The sequence below is a fragment of the Protopterus annectens genome, chromosome 2.part0 (genome assembly GCF_019279795.1).
Source record: "Protopterus annectens isolate FY-2018-M chromosome 2.part0, PAN1.0, whole genome shotgun sequence".
Classification (NCBI taxonomy): Eukaryota; Metazoa; Chordata; order Ceratodontiformes; family Protopteridae; genus Protopterus; species Protopterus annectens.
The window spans coordinates 131,564,687-131,586,457 of NC_056728.1; the positions used below are offsets into that span (position 1 = coordinate 131,564,687).

At 37.9% G+C, this 21,771-nt stretch overlaps 1 protein-coding gene across 1 annotated transcript in view; it reads left to right on the top strand.

Annotated features, from left to right (window-relative positions):
• Positions 1–21,771, top strand: part of PGAP1 (post-GPI attachment to proteins inositol deacylase 1) — a 2,682,422-nt gene that overhangs the window by 1,861,529 nt on the left and 799,122 nt on the right. The window contains exon 18 of the mRNA XM_044060619.1: positions 10,735–10,828. Coding sequence (XP_043916554.1) covers positions 10,735–10,828 — 94 coding nt within the window. The remainder of the gene's footprint in view (positions 1–10,734; positions 10,829–21,771) is intronic.

A 21,771-nucleotide genomic window follows, 5' to 3' on the forward strand; every position in this document is an offset into this window, starting at 1 on the left:
TAACAGTAAGAAAAACATTGTGTGTTTGGGAATGATATCGCCTATAGCTGATTTTTTTTTATATATATGTTTTCTACATGTTTGGGGGTGTTGAGGCTTTTAAAAATTTCAAACTTTTGATATATATATTTTAAACTATACATGTATTTTTAGTATTTTGGCATATTTGGTTGAATCTGTCTGAATCAGAGGGAGAGAATTTGCAATAGTTAGAAACCTACTGCAGTCCATAGACATATGACTATTATGGAAGGCGTGGCATCTCCGTCTGAAGTGGCTGCAGGACAAGGTACCTCCTAAAAAGGCTGCATTTGAGTACTAGGAATTATGTTAAGAGCGGTTTGGGTGTCTGTGACAAAGTCAGAATTGCACTTTTTTGTCCTTTGTTTAGAAGGTGGATTTTACCAATATTTTTCATCAATAATTATTAGGAACTGTGTGATTGTTTTTTTAAGTGTTTGTTTTTAGTGGGGCACTTTTATTAATATATTGTTTTAACTTACTTGTATGTTTTGTATAATCTGTATGTTTTTGTGTTTTTGGTATAACTGTTTACCTTCATTGGCAGTTTTATTAATATATGATTGGAAGGTGACATGGCAGGTTGGTGTCAAAATCTGATGTTATAAACTGATTTGTGGGGAAGAGTAGAAGTGTTGAAAGTAGCTTGGGATGTATGACAATAAGTAGTGGATCAGGATTTTGTATCTTTATCTGACTTTTCAGAGAAGGGCTATCAGCTTTATAAGAAGTAGGATGATCATATGGTGGCGGGGGCTGAAGGAGTTAGAGGCCAGTCTTCATCAGAATAGTCGTGTTGATTAACTTTTAATGTTTTCAACTGTTGCAAGGGATAGAGATGCTAGGCATGCGAGTTTTTTTTGTGTGTATTTTTGTATTTACTGTTTTATTAGCTGCTTGCAGCTGTGTTTTTAATTTAGCTGAATTGTATTTTAAATTTTTAACTACACACACACACACACACACACATATATATATATATATATATATATATATATATATATATTTTTTTTTTTTTTGCCAGTCATGAAAAGCTGACTAACAAGAGACAGGTACTTTATTTTTGTTCGTTTTAACTTTTTAAGATTTTTTAAATATTTTTAAGAAAAGTTTGTTTTTGTTTTTTTTTTTTTTTTCTGGAAACTGCAGTGCACTATCATTTTTAGTGAACTCTGACCATTTTACCAAATAATTACAGCTGTCTTGACCACATTTATTAAACATATGCCTGGCTGGAGTTCCAACCTTCGGCTCTTTTAATACATCCACATTTGTATCCATTGTATTTTAATACAATATTATTACCTACCCACATACCAAAGAAGGTAAATATACGACTATGATTACAAATTCACCTTTATACCATTATGAATAAACTTTTTTTTAATCTTTATTTTATGATTAAACACCACTTTTATTTAAGAAAGCTTTGTTTGTTGTTTGAATAATTAGCTACCATTCTTATCTTTTTTTTTTGCTGTCATATAATTTATCCTACTCTTATACAATTGTATTTGTTAGAGAGACTGTAAGTAAAAGTAGTAAAAGCTTACCTGCAGAGACCTCAGACTTTGAAGATTTTAATAAAATTATATATTGACACAGCAGAAATTTACCAGACAGAAAACCTTGTCAGTAGTGGGCCCAAAGGTAATTTTTGTTGCAGCAGTCCAGAAATGGTTTGAAAGATTCAAGGCTTTATGGCACCAAACTTAAGGTACAAAATAACTTTGTCTCCTAGAATTTAAGAAACCTCATTCTTTCTTATAATTTTCTCTAAACTTTTTAACTTATATCTATTAAACTATAGCCACTGATTGATTAAAAATGAATACATTTACATTATTTTTAGCTAAAAATCTGTTTATCCTTTATCTGTGCCTTTCTATATTAACCACAGGTTCCGAGTTCCACATTGAAACTTTCAGTGCTGGCAAAAAAATAATAGATCATCAAAAACAGACTAAAACTCTCAAAAATTCATCTTAAATTCAAATTTTAAAATAAAATATTCAGTAAACATTTTCCCTTCTTTTGCACTTCTTCCTTCACAATACTCTGTGCATGTGCGCGTGTGTGGGTGTGTGTGTGCACGCACGCATGCCTTGCAACAGACTAGGATCCTACATAGGAGTGGATTCTCTCTGTTTGTTCCCAATCACTGATAGGTTAGGCATCTGTGCCCTTCATCCCTGAAAATGGATTACATAGGAAATGAGAGAATAAATAAGTGTTTGCCAAACCTTAAGTTTCTCAGAACAGACAGCAGACCCACTAATGACCTGATATCTTTTGTTTGTTTTAATTTGTCAACTAAGACTTTTAGTCACTGACTGCACCAGTATAGTCATAACCAAATGGTATAATAGAAGGATTTCTAATCACTTTGGATAAAGTACCATAAGTCACAAACCTGAATAAAAGTCACAAAACAGTGCATTTAGATATTTTTGCAAAATTCTAAAATACACTGTTGCAGGAGAATCACCAGCCCATATCTGGCTAAAACATGTTTTGCAGACTGAAGGCAAATTTTTAAACAGGTTATGCCTGCTGATTGTGAAGCCATTAAAAAGCTGAAGTATTTAAGAAGTAAAAAATTATCTTGATTATAATAGGCACTGTATATAGCTTTATTTAATGATAGGGGGAGTGCACTCTTCAGACAATCAGGGTTCACTGATGTACTCACTATTTTTCATCTAAGCCTTAAATAGTCAATAAACTAGATTTCTCTTGATCCTTATGAATGCCATCTTTGATCTCCCTTTATAGTAGATAGTGCCTGATGCTTAGTGGGACTAACCCAGTCAAAAAGGTATATCAAAAATAAAATAATAAATGCCTAAGATTATAGTAGACATAGTTTACATAAAAAGACATTGCCGTTTTTGTTTAAAAAAAAAAGTGTACAGGTGTGTATGGGCCATTACATTTTGAAGTTCATTAACAATCTGAAACACAGACATCTGATGGATAGCAACAGTGAGTGTATATTTAACACAACTAAAATGGTAGTAAACAAAAGTATGTATGATTTGAAGAGCACATACGATATTTAACTGACATGAACTTAAAATCAGTATGGGTATATAATTTTAAAGTTTAAAATAGAAACAAAATGTTGCAGTATATACCAGGCTGAAAGGTACAGTTATGCTAATGCATGTAGTAGTGCATAACATTAACTCAGTTATTCATATTCTGGTGTACGTTTTTTTTTCTGTTTTGTGTTGTGTGGGAACTTTGGCCTACCCTGGCAGTCGGTGGACTTGTGGCAGAGTACTAATTCTGGACACAATACCAACTCATGGAAGGATGCACATGCATCCCACATATGCACTCCTTATAGATCATTTAGAGGATTGTCAGTTTTTCTTCCTGCATGTTTTTGGAGGAAAACCATTGTGTTCACAGGAAGGAGATGCAGGCTATCTGAGGATCAAACTGGAGAACAAAGTTCTGTGAAACTGCACTGCCAGTTGATGTGCCCTGGGCCTCTTAGCACAACTAGCAATTTTTCACTATTTTAAATGTTTACAGCTGTAGTGAAGATTGTAATGGTGTGTCATTTATAGATAAAATGACCTAATGTAATTCATGGGAATAAGTAGGCAGATATGTGGGATGTGGGAGAGAACATGTTTATTTTGTAAGTAAAACAGAGTGAAAGTAGTATCTGAATGTCCAAGAGGCTTATGAGCCTTCTCTGTTCTGCAACCCAGTGTGCTTAATTCAAGATCCAGCTTGGATTGTAACAGGATCCGTCCTTTATAATGAAGTTTCCTGATTGTTCATTGTTGAGTATCACTCAGCCTGCAGTCTGTCTTAACAACTGCCTATAACAATGTTTAGGTAAAACTCTCTGTTTACTGATCCAGGTATTCTGTATCTTTTATTGGCCTTTCATGTCAGGCACACATGTTAACGAAATTTCCTTGGAATATTCTAAAAATGTACAAATGATTTAGAGGGGAACTGAGCTTTTTCTTCCGAAAGTACGCTTTATCAATGCATTTCCTTTTAGAAAATATGACCTCTGCCCTTATTTCTACATGTTGATTGTTAAATGCCTATGCTTGATAAATGCATACAAAGACAGTGTACTGTCGCAAGCATTTTCACTGTGCTCCTGTCATCATTTTGCCTATGTTTAGTAAATGTAATCCACATTGAAAGCTAGAAACAGGGTAGACAATATCAGATACACAACTTTTCTGTAGATGGAAGCACCCAGCAGTGCTTTCTTTTTTTTTTCTTCTGGGAAGAGTAAGAATTAATATACAGAAGGTTTATTTGAGTAATAAGATGTGATGGCACAAATAATCACTACCTCCTTACCCCTTTATCCATTTTTTTTACATAGGATTAGGGTATCATGTCAATTGCTACCCCTTCTCTCTATTAAGATCCACACTCTTACCTTTTTTGACAGTCATGCCTGTCTCAATTTTTCTGTTATGCAGTCCATCCATTTCTTGGCTAAACATCCTTTTCTCCTCTTGCTTTCTTCCTGTCTTTCCCAAATCTGCTTTACCACATTGTCTTCTGCTTTGCTGCACATGACCAACCCAGTATAATCCATTCTCCTTGATGTTTTTTGTAATCGGGATTCATTTGGCTTCTACTCTGACATCCTTGTTTCTTTGTCAGTCCTACATTGCATTTCATACTACCTGTCGCAGGTATTTCTATCTTTATCACAATCACATCAAACTTCGTCATAGCTCCCATGTCTTCACTACACAGGTTTCTGTGCCATACAGAAGCAGTGGATGCACTACTGTTTTTCACACTATTCCTGACACACTATGCTTGGTGGCTTCTACACCTTTGGTTTTAGCTTTGACTCTATCATTCAGACATCCGTTTTCCTCGATCACTCCTCTCAGATACTAGAAGTTGTTGACCTGTACCCATATTTTCCCTTCTATTTCAGTTTTAAGCTTCTGTGTTCCTGCATTTACTGCCATGACCACTGTGTTGTGTATACTTAGTTTTATTCATCCCATTTTCCTTCAGTGCTACATTCCAGTCCCCTGTCATTTGCTGAAATTCCTGTTCAGTCTGCTTGTAGTGCCACAGCATCGTACAACACTTTTATCTATACCTTCTGACTTGTTTGATATAGTCCATCGTGAATATAAACAGCAGTTTATTTTATTTTAATTTTTATTTATGTATTTAACATTTGTGTACTGGGAAAGTCTGACTGGGAGAGAGCCCATTTTCAGCAGAGGTCCGGGGAGGAATGCTCCAGATGTGTGCCTTTGGAATGTGGAAAGAAAACGGAGCACCCGGAGGAAACCCCTCACTAATGCCGGGAGGACATGATGACTCCACACAGAAGGCACCTCAGCTGAGAATCAAACCGGAGAACCTCTTGCTGTTAAGCGACAATGCTAACCCCTGCACCACTGCGCTGCCCAGTTGACTTGCATCTTGCTGCATGGATTTTAGTTGAATTCCTGATGTGAAATAGTCACATTGTTTATTTATTTGCTTTTTGTTTACGGGGAAAGTCCACTGGGCTAACAGAAGCCATTTTCAATGGAAGCCCAGGGAGAAAAAATCCACAGTAATACAAGAAATTAACAGTTTAAAATTACAAAGAAACTATAAAGCAATTACAAGGAGTAACTATATACAAGGTGTTGAGAAAAACCTGAACAGAAGTATATTTTTAGCAGCAGTACAAACTGAAACAATCAGCATAAATTAAGTATCTACATAGCTGACTGTATCTATAATCTCTCTGTACAGCAGTACTACCTCACACAAAAAACAATGATGACTGAAAATAGGATGTCATACATATTCTAGGGGGGGCTTGATGGAAGTACACTTCCAGTATGAGGATAGGTGGTTATTAGGGGAATATTTTAAATGGGAGGGATTTTGAGTTGTTCTAATGGATAGAGGCAAAGCATTCCAGTTTTTATCTGTTGAGAATGAGTAAAGAGGTTGGACGGGTGGGAGGTTAGGTTTGTGAACCTGCAAGAGTTTCTGATCCCCTGATCTAAGGGGCCTGTTTGGGTGGTAGTAGTTTGTGAGCTGTGGTTAGTTGGAAGTAGGATAGGTAGTTTGGTAGCTCTAGCCATTTCAGTGATTTAAGAGCAGTGGGGGGAGTATTTGGAGTTGGTTGCAAATTTGGCAATTTTATTGTAGCATGTCTCAAGTTTGAATTTAGAGGATCTTTGGATGTTAGTAATTAGAGGGACATCATAAAGGAGAGAGGGTAGTAGGTATGTTGTTCTTGTGGATGGGCTTAGGAAGTGATTATGTCTATAAAGGGTTCCAAGTTTACAATGTTTTTCGAATGTTGTGTTATATATGAAGGTTGAATTTCATGTGTTCTTCAGTAGTGACTCCAAGGAGCTTTGTGTGGCTAATGACTTCAGTTAATAATTTAAGAGAAAAGACCGTGAACTTAATCTTGTCTTGTTCAAGGGGGTTGTTTTCTTAGGGGTGAAAAGTATGATTTTTGGATTTTTTGGCGGTTCAGGGCTAGGTAGTTGTGCATCCAAATTACAGTGGAGGAGAAGGCCTTTTGAGTTCATCATAGATAGAGTTAATTAGCAGAACAAATGATAGTAGAGTCATCTGCATACTGAATGACAGATCCTTGAGATAGTGATGAGTGGAAATTGTTTATGAATATGCTAAATAGGACTGGCCCAAATAGGGAACCTTGGGAACGCCGGTGGCAGTATTGAGGAAAGGAGAGATGGAGTTTTGCCATCTAACAACCTGTTGTCTTTCATTTAAATAACTAGAGAACCAGTTTAGAGTGGGGGGAGCTGATTTTAGAGTGTTGGGTGATGAGTAAAGGGTGAGAAACAGTGTTGAAGGCTTCAGCTAGGTCAAGGCAGAGGGCAGAGACAATTTTGCCAGCATCACGTGCTCTGTTTACTGTATACATAAAGGAGAGAAGGGCAGTTGTAGTACTATGGCCAGGTCTGAAGCCATGTTGTGTGGGTGAAAGTATTTGGTTGTCTAGAAGGTAGTGGAGAAGTTGAGTATTTGAAGTATTTTTCTAAGATTTTGGAGACTGGAGAAACAATTGCAATGGGTCGAAAGTGATTAATATCAGTATTAACGCCTTTATGGAGAGGGAGAATGAAGGCCTTTTTCCAGGCTTTGGTAACATAGGACTCGAGGATGGCTCTGTTTATAAAATATGCTTATGGGATAAGATGTACTGTCAGCAGCATTTTTAGGTATTGTGAGGGTTGATTGACAGGGGCATTGGAGCAAGATTTTTGTTTTAGTAGTAATCGTTTTATAGTCAAGGTTGGTATTTGGTTCTTGTGAGAGTTGAGTGTGATTAGGGGAGGGGGAGTGTGTGGGTGATCTAAGTGTGGATGTGTGGCAAGTCGAGTAATTTGTCAGAGTTTTGCTGTGATGGCTTTGGAGTTGATAAAGAAGGTATTAAAAAGGGAGGCTGTTTCTTCAGGACATTTGTCAGGGTGAGGGGAGGAGTTGCTTTTTGCCTGGGTTAAGTAGTGAGGTAATGGAACTCCAGACTTTCTTTGGCTGCTGCTGGTGGTTAGACTGAAGTTTTAGGTAATGTTCTTTTTTATCTCTGTTGACTAGTTTTTTACATGGTTGCAAAGTTATTTGAATTTTAGTAGGTCTGGAGTGTTTCTGCGTTCCTGCCATAACTTCCATATTTTGTCTCTGGCATGCATGAGATGTCAAATTGATTTGGATAGATAGCCAAGAGGCATGGTTATTTTTGATCCTCTGTACATGAACAGGTGCTAGGCTATTTTGAGTATTCATGAAAGTGGTTGTGAAGTAATCAACAACTTTGTCCAGTGGGAGGGTTTTTAGTAAATTCCAGTCTGTTGATTTTAGAATATTGTTGTAGATTATAAGGTTGAATGAGGTCAAATTCCTTGTTTGTTTGTATTGATACTGACTTTGACTGCAGGGAAGAAGCTCTGTTGTTCCAGCTGAGGATATTTTGTTGGAGTTTGTGACTAGAATCCAGTCTGACAGATCCGTTATCAGTCCCTTTGTTATGTCTGGTGAAGGATTCAGTGAGCTGGGTGAAGTTGAAAAGATGAATAATTGAGGATGGTTGGTTGGAGCCAGTTGATATTTATATTGCCTAGTATGATAGTCTCAGTTTTAATATTAGTGGAAATCCAGGCTAGGATATCTTCCAATATGGGAATGTTGTTTTCAGGAGGTATATAGAAGGCTACTATACAAAGCTTTTTGCTGCTGTTCATATTTAAGAATGATACGAGAATTTTTACGTTAGAGAACTGGTATAGTGTTAGTAAATGGAACAACATTGTGGGAGTTGGAAAATAGAAGGGCAACACCATGTCCTTTTTTATGGGCCCTGTCTAACCATATTATTTGAAAGCCTGGAGGGAGAAATTTGGTGTCTTTAATATGGGGTTTTAGCCAGGTCTCAGTGGTTGCATTGTCTGGTTGTTGGTGAGCAACCCTTGCATGAAAGTCAGAGATTTTATTCCAAATGCTTCAGAGATTTAGGTTTACTGTATATAACGACTTGTGGGAATTTCTGCTGATGGTCGTGGTGGGAAGGTTGAATGTAGTAGGTCATGGACAGAGGTGTATATCACCGCATAAAGCTGTGGTGGAGAGCTTAGAGATGTATGATTGTCTAAGGTTTGGGGTAGGTTTGGAGTGGCTTGTTTGAATATATAAAGTAGGTACTAGTAGACTCCAACTGTTTTTTAAATGTTGAGGAGATAGGCTTCACTTTGTGATGGAGGAGCTACAGTAATGATATCAATCACCTTTGTATTGTAAATGAAAATGTGAAACATCTGTTCTGCACCACCAGAAAAAGGTGATTTCTGAAGTTGGTGGAGAGGACAGGAACTCCTTTTTTATTATGTTGTCACTAAGTACTGTTTCTATGTTGATAATTATATAATTTTTTGCTGTGTTCTATTTTACTTGTATAAACTGGGTAGGCAGTGATGGGAGAGTATTTGATGTGGAACTTCCATATGGACATAAGAATAGAACACATGAAACAGCGACCTCGCTGAGTAAAAGGCAAAGCACATTGTTTTCAAAAAGTTTTATTTTTAGCTTGTCCATATTCTTAATGTTTAGTTGCTACTGTACTCTATAGTCTGTTGCAACTGGGTGGAAAAGTCATTAAAGTTTTCTTGTGTGTGTGCTGTGTTTCATTGTCCACATACAGACTAATTTCCTCCATAAAGTTGTCTTTGGGTTTTTCCTATATCTTTTTGTCCATTTGCTTGTTTCGTTAAGAGGACAAACGAAAGACAGATTGTGCTGGGCAAGTTGGATGTTAGAGGTTTAAAGTGCTGTTTGAGCAGGATAGTTACACTGTGGACAAAAGTACAACAGCACCTTTGCCAGAGGCAGGCAAGATGAATATGATTTGAGGCAGACATTCTGTCCTTTATCTTGGTAATTTTGCACATCACTTTCACCATTTAGATAACACATTATTTCATGCAGCTGTTAATCTCACTGTACAGACATTGCTGCCTGTACTCCCTTCTTCAGAATCCTGCTTTTGCTTTGGCCAGCTCTTCATACATGTAGATAAAATTATAGCTTCGTCCTAGCATCGAAAGTGTGTGTTGGATTAAGAAAGGCAGCAGTGTAGGGAATGATTTTCTGATGAACTAGCCAGGCGTATAACTCTTCCACTAGATTATATGAATTGGTATTCATTTAACTTCAGAGAACTTGTGACCTAGACCACATAAAAGAAGCTGAGTTAGTTCTCTAGGCTTTTGTTTTACCTCCTGATCTTGTCTTAAGTAGGAATGCCTGTCATATGTAGCTTGTGCCCCCCACCCCTTTAGAGGTGGTGAGGCTTGGAAGGTCTGGAGAGGGTAAGGCACATCACTCCATTTTCTTCCATGGCTCCTCAGTGAGTGCCCCGCTGACGTTGATAGGAAGATATGTTCTGTGGAAGACTGATTTAAAGAAGAAGCTGTATGAGCGCCTGTGAAGGAGAGCAAAAACAGTTTTACATGAAGTTTGCTGACTTGATTATTTTTCTTAGTGTAAGTTGCTTAATTAACTATTTATCCATTGTGTTTTACCCGCAACTGACAAGTACTCAAGCCTTTATACAGTTACAGATTTTACTTAGCAAGATCAACTCTTAGTTTAGAATTACTTTTTCAGAACTCAGAAGTAAGAGGTAGGTTTTCATATGTTTATAAATTGAGTTAGTCTGGAGACTACCTATCTAAGAAATGCACAACAGTTCAGATGAAGTCCTTGTAAAGGGTCGAAAGCACTTAACTGTGTTTGTAAGAATGTCTTAACTGAATGCATAGTAATATGTCTCACCGATATCTTCCTTGTACCATTATTTTAGTGTTTTTTGCTTTTTAGGTACTCTGGAATCTTTGACTTGATTTGGGTTTAGCAACTAGATGAGAAGTTCCATTCTCTGACTGGCAAACTTGTGGAACTTATTTGTGATGCAGTGGCTTTACTTACTGAGAAATGTAAAATCTTGACCATAAATTGATAGTCACTATGTGTATGAACTTTGGTACATCCATGGGCTTTAAAGCCTGCTTTTCCAGTTCTCTTCTACCCATTGCACAAAATGAGTCTGTATTATTTTGCTGTCATATGCATATTTCCCTGGTGACAGAAAATTTTTTTTGGAATAAAACATCTGATTATCATATATTTAAAGTTGTGTGTAACATACTTGTTTTACAGGTAATAAGATTCCATGGTGTTTGTCTTCCAGTTTACATTGTTTCTAACATCCTTCTTGGCTACGGGAGACAGTTAAGTAATGTTCTTTCAACAGGTAAGACAACAGAAAAAATTATGTTCCTCTAGTGCTGCTATGCAGTTAGAAACTGCGTTCTGTAAATATTGCAGTAATAAAATTTGTGTATCAAAGTCTTTGTTAGCAGTTGATCTTTTTGTAAATTGTTTGCGCAGTGTGACCAAAGTGAACTATTTTTACATCTTTGAAGCATTTTTTTTGTCATCGTTCTTGTGTTTTTTCAACAGCAAATGTGCAGCATTCGCAAAGCCATACTAGCTTTGTAAAGTGGAAGGACAGATGCATTTTATAGATTGTACTTATTAAAACTTTTTACCAGTACACTGTGGGGTGTTTAGATCATGGCTGAATAGAGCTGTAACATTTTTATTTCTAGAGAATGCATTATTAGTTTAGCCGCAAAGCAGGAACACAGCAGTCTGTGCAGAAAGAGCATCTGCACGCTAGTCTCCCTGTATTAGTGGTGGATTTTGTAATATTAGACTGGCACTTTATGTATTTAATGTTCTTGTACATTGCTGTCTATTGAATAGCTAAAAGTAACACTAATTTACTGATCACTTTATATGATATGCATGTTGGTTGAATCCTGTAATGTTGAGACTCAAGTAATTGCTACATTTTAATCTAATTTAGAAGAAGCACACACTTTGTGGCTGTATGGCTTTCAAAATGTTTTAATTTTATCGGTATTGAAGTTTTCCTTATCCTCTAGGTTGTATTGTTTCATACTTTATGTGGCCTAGTTCAGTCTGCTTGTAGTGCCACAGCATCGTACAACACTTTAAGTTGATGTCTCCTGGTAGCCATGAATATCTGCATATGAAATGCCTAAACAGTCATGTTAGAAACTGTTTGTTTAATAGTGTTTCCAACATGGTCTTTTTATTTTTTAAACATCTTTATTAAATCATCACATTTTAAGTTGCAACATGAGTTTGTATCCATTAATAAAAAAGAAAACAAGCCATAGTATCAGTTTCATCATTATTGTTGTACACTATGCATATATGTTTTGATTTTAACAGGTATCAGCCATTTCAGCATTACATAGCTTGCTCATTTCCTGCATTCCTTTAAATCTTGCTCCTCTTCCTAATCATTATTGTATGTATTATGCTTGTAAATTCTTTTTATTTTTGTGTCATTTGCTTCTTCCTTTTTCTAACGATCCCATCTTCAGATCTCCAGGTGTCAATGACATGGCATTGGGAGTGATTGTGTACCCCAGAAAGTACTGCACTCTGTGAAGCTGGTTCTTGTCTTATGACGGTTGTGTTGTTACTGGCAACAGGCTCCCTATCTGGGAAGTGTCCATGGTCACTACAGTCTTGGGCTGAGGGGGTGACCCCATAGAATCTCTTCTGGCTTCATCCACCAAGATAAATATTTTTTGCAGCGATTTATTATCAAGACTGGATGGGATATGGAGTGCGTTAGAAGTGACCATTGTGATGCCAGTGTGACATGAAGCAGCCTCATTAGATGCCTAGAGGGAGTGGTGAGGAGTCAGCCATCTAGATATGGAAACAATCAAAATCCCTGTAGTCTCAAATGAGCTGCTATGACTGCCATGCATTTGGTGAACACTCTAGGAGCTGTGGTGAGACCGAAGGGCAGCACTTGAAATTGGTAATGACTAGCTCCTAGCCAGAAGTGAAAGGGAAGGATTGACTGAACTGTGACCATCTGGAATTTTGTCTGTTGTACAAATTTGTTCAGTAGGCTGAGATCCAAGATTGGTCTCCAGTTCCCTGTCTTTTTTGGCACTAAAAAGAATCTTGAGTAGAATCCGGATACTATTTGGTCTGGTGGGACTACTTGGATGACTTTTTTGAAGCAGCTTTTGAATCTCTAGTGCCGCTAGATCCCTCTGACTGGGTGGAACATCAGGGATTCGCTTTTGAGATTTTGGGAAAAGATTGAAGGGTATATGGTAACCTCTGGTAATTATTTTCTGCACCCAGATGTCCGAGGTTATTGTATGCCAGGTTGAATGGTGCAGAGAGAACCTTCCCCTGACTGCTTCCAGAGGGGTAAGCAATTGGGCCTCCGTTCAGGAGCACTGACAGGGTTGTCCAGGAAAGTAATCTCTGGAGCCCTGCTTATGTGGACCCCCTCTGCCACGGGAGGGGTGTCTTCCAGAAGAATCCCACCCCAGGAGGAATACTCGCCACATGTCCCAAAAAGGCCTTCTTGAACCACATTTTTCCATTCCTCTGTTTCCTGGAGTAAGGTCGTTGTGGAGCAGAAAAATGAACACTCACAGCAGAAAGGGTCTTTTCATCTTTTTCACACCTGGCTAGTGTGTCTCTGACTTTTTGGCCAAACAAAGAAGTACCATCAAAGGGAGCATTGATAAAGGAAGACTTAAAGGGTTCAGAGAAATCACACAAGTGCATACTGGTGTGAGGCGTAATGGCAACACCTGTACCCACTGCTCTAGACATCCCTTTGGCTGTATGAGCAATAAGCCGCATGGACAAATTTGAGATCGACTTCAGGGTGGCAACCTGAGAAGCTACTTTATCTCAAACCTTGTCAGATACTGCTCCTACAAGGGTGTCTGAAAGCTCAGTTGTCAGACCCTTTGGCGAATAGTAAAGTGTGCCAAGACGTTTGAGGACTAAATAATGAAGATCTATGAAACAGAAACCCACTTCCCAAATCTGTCCATCGTCTTGAGACTCTCTGTTAGGAGGAGGGATAGTTGAACTCTCATTGGTGAGTTCCTTTTTGGTTGCCGCCACCACCATGATTATGGCATCCACTGCTAGACCCTTAGACCAATGGGGGCTGATAATTTGGGGCTGAAGTAATCTTATCTGGTCTCTGGGTAATTGGCTGTAGGGATTCAGGAGCCTTCCACGTTCGCTGAACGATCAGCTTAACTAGGTCGTCAGCGGGCGGGGTCACCCAAGAAGTAGAAGGGCGGGCACAAAAAGCTTGCAAGAACACAGATTCCTCGGATGATGGGTTTGAGGGCTTCAAATCACCTCTCTGTTTTAATATTTCCAGGATTTCTCCAAAAGAGACATCTTCCTCCAGGTGCTTCCTCTTGCATGTCCTCTTGCAGGGTGGCTCCTCAGGGGGAGGTTCTGTGGAGGACTCCAAAGCGGGGAACCCTGAACAAGTGTGTTTTGCAGCTCTTGTGCCTACTGTCCTGATGTAGATTGTGACAGCTGCGAACCAGAGGAAACAAAAATATGGCACTCTGACGAGGATGGAGCCAGCTGAGAGCCTGCTGAGGCCAAAACTCTCTCCAAAATCTGGAAGGCAGGCCCGTCCAAAGAGGGATGGGACCCCAGAACCGAGAAAGACAAACTCAGAGCCGGGGTCACATTCTGCTCCGATGAGCTGCCACCCAGAATATGAGCTGAAACAGGACTTGAAACTGCCATGATCCCAAGAGATGTAGATGCCATCGTGGAAACAACTGGAACCAATCCAAAGATCTTGGAACTGACAGACATACCACAGTCTTGGGTGTGCGATGGATCTGAAGGAGCTGAAGACCGCAAAGTCAACTCCGGCACCGAGGTAACTGGCACCAGGAGCATCAAAGTGAGGGGACTGCAAGCCCTGAAACAAAGTTGAAAGAGGATAAACTGGTGGAGTCCTTGGAGAATAAGCCTCAGCTCCAGGTGGGAGAGAGTTTTCTGATGGTGCAGGGAGGCCTCTGGCTCCCAAAAGCTGATCCACTAATCTGACTATGTCCAAAACTCCAGTAGGAATGGATTGACATTCCTGAAGGGGACTCGGCCCTATCCAGAAAGGGACCCAGTTGTTGAACTAAAAAGGGGTCCACTGACTGGGAATATCTTGTCCTGGGAATAATTGGCAGATAGACTTTTGGCACCATCAGCTGTTGTATGGAAGGTGATTGTGGAACTGAATGAGAGGACAGTGGGGGTTGAACAAAAGCTATTGTCAGTGCCAAATAGGTTGTCAGCACCAAAGTAATGGTGCCGAAGAGGTTTTAGTTTGAGTCAGTTCAATGACTGATGGCACAGATGAGGACTTAGTTATTTTCAGTGCCAGAGGTGGTGATATTGCCAGTTTCAGTATTTTGGCTTTCGGTTGCGAAGAAACAGTCAGAATCTGCATTTATTGTGACTTTGTATCATGTGCCGACAGAGAGATTGGCACGGAGTGTCTTCTTTTCTTTGCATTAGGTATAGGAGATTTTGAAGTCTCCACCATAGATAGGGCTTGCCTTTCAAAATAAGCTTATTGTGCCTCTCTGCTAAAGTTTGGGCACTAAATCACTGACAAATAGTACAAGTCAAGTCCAAGTGAGGGTCACCCAAACAGTACACGCAGGAACGATGCCCATCAGAATTGGGCATCTTTCTCAGACAGTCTTGACACTTTTTGAATCTGGATGTCCCCTTTTGCTTCTCTGCCATATTGAAAGAGTTAGTTAGGTCACCGACACACACACACACACACACACACACACACACACACACACAAAGTGAGTTAGGAGAGGAAAGGATTTTTTTTGCGGGGGGGGGGGTATATGAACAGTGGTATAGAGAGAATGCCCAAATGGGAAAAGAGGGATACCAACAACGGTATAAGAGACTACCAATGATAATAAAAGAAGGGAGGCGTCCTGTTGCCAGCAATGGTAATAAAAGCTATTGAAAGGTAAAAAAGGTGATGGGTAGAAATAGTCTAAAAAACAGTCATTCACTCAACAACAAGGTTGCAAAACTATCTAGCAAAAATTTTAACCAAATATTTTTAGAAAAGAAGAAATCTAAAGAACTTAGCTGATAGCATCGACTGACACGTCCAATTTTCTACACGGCAAATGAGATGTGAGGTAATGGGGAGAGAAGCATTGTGGATAGAACCTTAGCTCGAGAGTTTTGGCTGATGCAAGCTATGTATAATGGCCGAGTCGGTTCCGAGAGGTGGGAACCAAACCCATCAGTCAAGAATGAATGAAGATTGACAACATCAGATGACATGTTATGGTAAGAACTTAACTACTTTTTTTTCTGTCATACTGTAGCTTTATACAGTTATACCTCTCAACCTCTTAGAACAAAAAATCTGGGCAAAGCAATAAATAACGGGAGGACAAAGGCCCAAAAACAGGGAACATTTTAAATATTGCTCTTATAAGCTTAGAAAGCTGATAGAATGACAGGTTTTATATTAGCATAAATTTTCTGGAGGGTATGAAGTCTGAAATTCAAATGTGTCATTTTCTGACTTCAACCCTGAATGATTTGCCTACGATTTGCCAGAATAACACAAGTTTATGAGAAAACATATCAAAATATGAGGCAAAAATCTGGACATTCTATGAAAATCTGTACAGTTGAGTGGCATCTTACACAAATGATCAAACTTGCCACAAGGCTCCGTATACTGATGCCAGCATCTTTCTGGGTGTTGTTTGAACTAATAAGCCATATTGGTGTAATAACAGTAAAGTGCTTCTAAACTGCAGTTACCATTGTGTACTTTCTTTGTGGGCTTTAACTAATTAAGCGTCTAAAACAATAGCAATTACAGACGTAGAATTTTTAGCACTTTTGTCTTTTATCATAACAGACTTCTTCAACAAATAACAATCATTTCCCTTTCCAACACTTAAATAACATGTCAGTAAACAAAATGTATGACCAATTACCTTAAATAATTTAATATTAAAAATATTGGTTAAATAACTCATATAAAAAAAAATTCAGTAGTTAACTTTTATTTTTCTATTCATCAAACATGTTTGATATTAATACTTTCATTTAGCCCTGGGTATTTATCAGCATTTAATTTCAACTGCCAAAGCGTTTGTTTTATTCTTAAAGGAACCTCCCCTTAAATCTAATTTAACACATTCCAAAATGGTGTAATACATTTTTTTGCATTTGGTGCTTACAGATAAATGCTTATATAATGTGTTATTCATATACATGTTCACTTATTTTGTTACTAAATTTTCGTGTTGACATTCCAACATAAAAAGCATTGCAAGATATGAGCTGTGGGCTTTAAATTAGCTTAACATTAACATGATCATAGCACTTGAGCACTTTTCCAGTATTGTAAGAAACATTGCAATGCAAATAATCTCACTAGTGTCAAAAGTCAAATGTTGTTTAATAGAAATAGTCCTATCCATATTTTTTTAAACAAGAAACATTTTTATTAAACTATCATGTATGACCTAGGCCATCTTACATTTATATAAATGGAAATGAACCATAGCGACAGAATATACATTACAAGCCATGCCGAGAGAATTGTAGCTGCAAACATTATACATCACTTTTAATATATAGTCATTGTCAGTCGACCTACTACATAGCTCATTCATGTCCTGCCTTCTTTTAAATCTCATTCCTTTTCTGCTTGTATTGATCCCACATTTCCCATTTTTTCCTATGTAATTTGTTCTTGCCCTTTTCTAAAGGTCACAGTTCCAGTAGTTTCATCTCTGTTACTTATAGTAAAGTTGGTATAGACTTTGATTTCCATTTTCTAGTAATTGATTTTTTGGTAGCTATCATAATTAGACTCAGCAAGGCCTTACTAGGCCTTTCTAGGCAATTCCGATTCTGTATAATAGCTTAAAAAAATCATTTCCCTATTTACTCCAATTTGCTAACCTAGCATCTCCAACAGAGGAGTTTGCAGGGAATCTTTAAAGTCTGCCAACTCATTGTACTCCCAGAAAATATGTTCCCAGTTACTTCTTTCATCCCCCCACACCTCCAACATTTGCTGTCTACCTGAGGAAAAATTCTTTGGAGTCTACTTTGGGTATAAAAAATACCTGTGTAAACACTTCCAAGCAAAGATCCTAAATCTTCTAGGTTTTGTTGCATATTTGGAAGACATACATATATCTCCACATTGTTTCTTTGTGAATTGTGTATCCAGTCTGTCTTCCCAATCCTTGCAAACCTCCTCTGATTGATTCTTGTAATTACCTTGCATTATTTTATATGCTTTACTAATTATTCCTTTCTTAATGGCAACTTCTGTTCTAGATTCTGCTAAAAACTCTACCAGTGCTGGTCTTTTGTTTAGGACACTGGGTCTGTGTTTACTTATTGAATGGTATGTTTGTCAAACGGTTATTCATTGTCCATGTACCATCGATTATGCATTTTAATGAACAGGCATATCAATGAAAATGATCTCATCAAACTGTCATAGTCGGCCCGCACACACAAAACACTACCATGTATGTATGGCAGGGCCATTCACTGAAGCCTGCTCATGGGGGGGAGGGGCTGCACCCCCACCACCTGCTAATTATATATACCAACTTTAAGACTGCACTACAATGGGGAAAGGGCTAATGCCATAATTTGCCTATATTAACAAAACAGCATGTAGTTCGTACCAAGATCGCATTATGGTAGGGATAAGAAAATTTACCCCTTCCCCGCTGTAGTGCAGTCTTGGAGTTGGTATATATAATTAATGGGGAATGCAGCCCACCACATCCACAGGCTTCGGTGAACAGCTCTGGAATATGTACCTGGTGGTGTTTTGGGTGTGTGTGGGCCAAATGTGACAAGAGATAATTTTCGTTGATATGCCTGTATGTTGCAATGCATGATCCATCATATGTTGTTGATGAATAGCCATTTGACAAACGTACCATTCAATCAGTAAACATAGACCCGTCTTTCATTTATGACACCCTATTTCTTTCTCTTTGCTTATAGTCTGATATCAATCCTTGATAGGGAAGGCAATCTGTAACCTGCAGTCCAAATAAGTTCTTGGCACCTTCCCATTCTTACTACCTTTCCCTCTCCAGTTATTTGGTCCCAATACCTTGGTTCCTTTACCAGTTTTCTTCAGTATATTCCAGCCACCTCTTGCCTATTGTCTGTATCCTTAATTGCAGATACCCCTATTGGCAGACTCTCCTTTTTCCATTTCCGTGTTGGATTAATTCTTAGACTACTTCCTGCTACTTTATGAATATAATTTTCTATATGATTATTGTTGTTCTACTTAAAGGTCTCCATCCAAAATGCCAGTCTCTCCTTGAGCTACCCCCCTTTATCATCATTACCTATTTCTACTTTGAATTATAGTTTTGTACTTGTGCTTATGTATAGGATCCTTTACTGTGTTGCTCTGAAATAACCCTTCAAATCGGTTAATCCCAATCTGTCCTGTTCTATTAGAAGAATAAGGTTATCCCATTTGACTCTTGCCATCTTCCCCCTCCCAGGTAAATCCTTCAGCTCTTTATTAATTGCTATCCACAACTTCTTCTCTGATTGATAAAAATATGCGTGTCCTGTGTATAAGACTAAAGGGACTAAAACATTTTATCTGCCTGTATCTTACTATTGATATCCATATAACAGAGCTTCCATTTTCACAGTTTTTGTATTATCTTTTTAGTCTGTTCCCACATATCCTTAGCTGCCACATCTGTATCATGTTTAAGCCATACTCCTAAATACTTCATTTTATCATGTCCCCATAAATATGGATATTGCTGAACCAATTCATATGTGGGTACATAAATTTCCGCTATTGCTTTTGTTTAAGTTCTATCCATATTCTTAACATTTCTAAATAGTCCATCAGAGACATGTTTACAAGCTTTACAAAATCCAGATTTAGACATACCGCCTATTTTTTGCTTTTGGCTGCTTGACGCAAAATGCGTCACTGTACAATGAACTTTTTAAATTTATAGCTTGTTTATATGTAAACAAGGTTTCCCTCCAACTACTTGGAATAAGTCATTATGCCCTTTAAGAATTTTCCAGTTATCTACGGTAATATTTTAATGCTTTTGTCATCTAAATACATTGTGAGACAGAAGTTTTTAACCTTCTGAAGTTCACTATTATGTTTCCTAAATGGCATGTTTAAACCAGATTTCAAAATTGGTGAGAAATTATTATTACTATCTCTCAAAGCCTCAGCAGCATTATTCTGCAAAGAATTGTTTTAACTTATACTCATAAACATATTACTAATAAAATCTAAATCTAATTTAAACTGTGAATCGTCTGTAGTAAGTCTCTATGCTCGAATCATATGACCCCTTTGTGTATTATTTTTCTTAAGGGTTGGACGATTATAATGTACATAATAATTAACAAATGTAGCCTTTTTAAAAACTGTACTTTCAAACTGTTCTTGTGTCATAGTAATTTCAAGACTAACATCCAAAAAAATTAACATTCAGCCCATCTGCCCCCAAAGTTAATTTAAAAAAAAAAGTAGTAGATGCATTTCGCTATTGAATAAATAGTTAAGATTCTTCTCTAGGCCACCTGCAGATGAAGTGTGGGCTTTGTAGCAGATAAAGATTATCTTTGGGCTGCTTTCAAATCATAGCCTCCTTGCACACGAAACATGTGTTCTTTGTTGCACCTTCCTGACTGTATTAAATAAAAATTACATTCCTTGTATAATACAGCACACTTGTTATCGCGAGTTTTAAATTTATTGTTTTGAACATTTTTCCAGTAAGCAATGAAACAAATGCATGAACCAGTAATGACAAAACTGCCCAATTCAGAACATTTCCATCATAAAAGTCTACTCAAACTTCTACATTCCATCAGTATTAGTAAATATGCACAGTCTTTGCCGAAGTAAAAGTCATCTAAATAATTCCACATTAAAGAGATCTATGAGATCTGTAAAATCTGTAACTAATGAAGAGGTTGCTGCTAGTAAACAACTTAATATTTCATTGTTTCATCTACAAATAAAGTGCATGTTGTCCTTGAGGAATAAATTGCCTGTGTTACATTAAAAAAATGATGAGCTAGTAATATTGCAATAGGGAATGGATAGCAAATTGATAACAGGTTCATAGTTACTTGGTATCTCTGCCAAAAAGGAGATTCTCAGGACTGCAGAATCCACCCCCTTTAAAAGTACACCACAGTACAGTATCAGCAATCCAGCTACATACTGTGGGAGTAGAACCCACAGCCTTCTGCATCAAAGGCAAGTATTCTACCAGTTCTTGAAACCCCAATATTTTGCCCTCAAAACCAGTATTTACCAAGGAATTTGGTACGGTTGAGAGGTATGGTAGTGGGTTAGTGAGTTTTTTGTGGATTCCTCAATCCTTTTTTGCTCTAGGTCTTCATTATCTTCCCTTTCTAACCTCCTTACCCTGATATAAAAATATATATCTCTATATTTCTCTCTCTCTATATATACATTTATATATATATGTGTATATATATATATATATATATATGTGTGTGTGTGTGTGTGTGTGTATAGGACTAAAAATATTTTCATACACTAGTACTTCTTAGTTATCTTTAAGATTAATCTCTTTCTAGCTTTTTCTCCTACTTTATTCTCTCTCTGTAGAGGGTGTAGTGTGTGAACATTATCTGATAAATTGGCTAGTTTTAAAAAATGCACTTTTTGTGGACAGAAGATTCCTCAATCTGATGCCCACAGGGAGTGCATTTACTGCTTAGGCTCTAAGCATTTGCCTTCTTCTGCTTTTTCCCTTGGCACTTATACTTCAGGGGCTCAAAGCCCAGCTGTGACTGCTTCTCCTATGGTTCTTGCTCATAGGACCTTCCCAGAGCCGGTTCCTGTGAGTCTTTTAATGTACTGGGCTCTATCAGTCGCCTAAGAGATCTTCTAGGCCTTCCTCCACCACTTCAACTGTCATGTCTTCACACAATGTTTTGGAAGTGGAGGTTGATATAATGATGAAATTTCTCAGGACACAAATCCACATGGGAGTTTTGTCAGCTTTATCCTCCTCCAGATCCGTGAGCCATCAGTCTGACTTTATTCCAGTTGCTCCTTCTCCCTACCAACCACCTGCTTTGGAATCTTTGGATCAAAAGACCCTGAGAGTCAAGATGTCTGATTGAACAGTGCCTTTCACTTCGACTCAGACTATCTCACTGACCTGTTAGGCTCCGACCAGGTTGGACCAGAAAGGCTCTAAAAGCCAAAACCTAGACATAGGA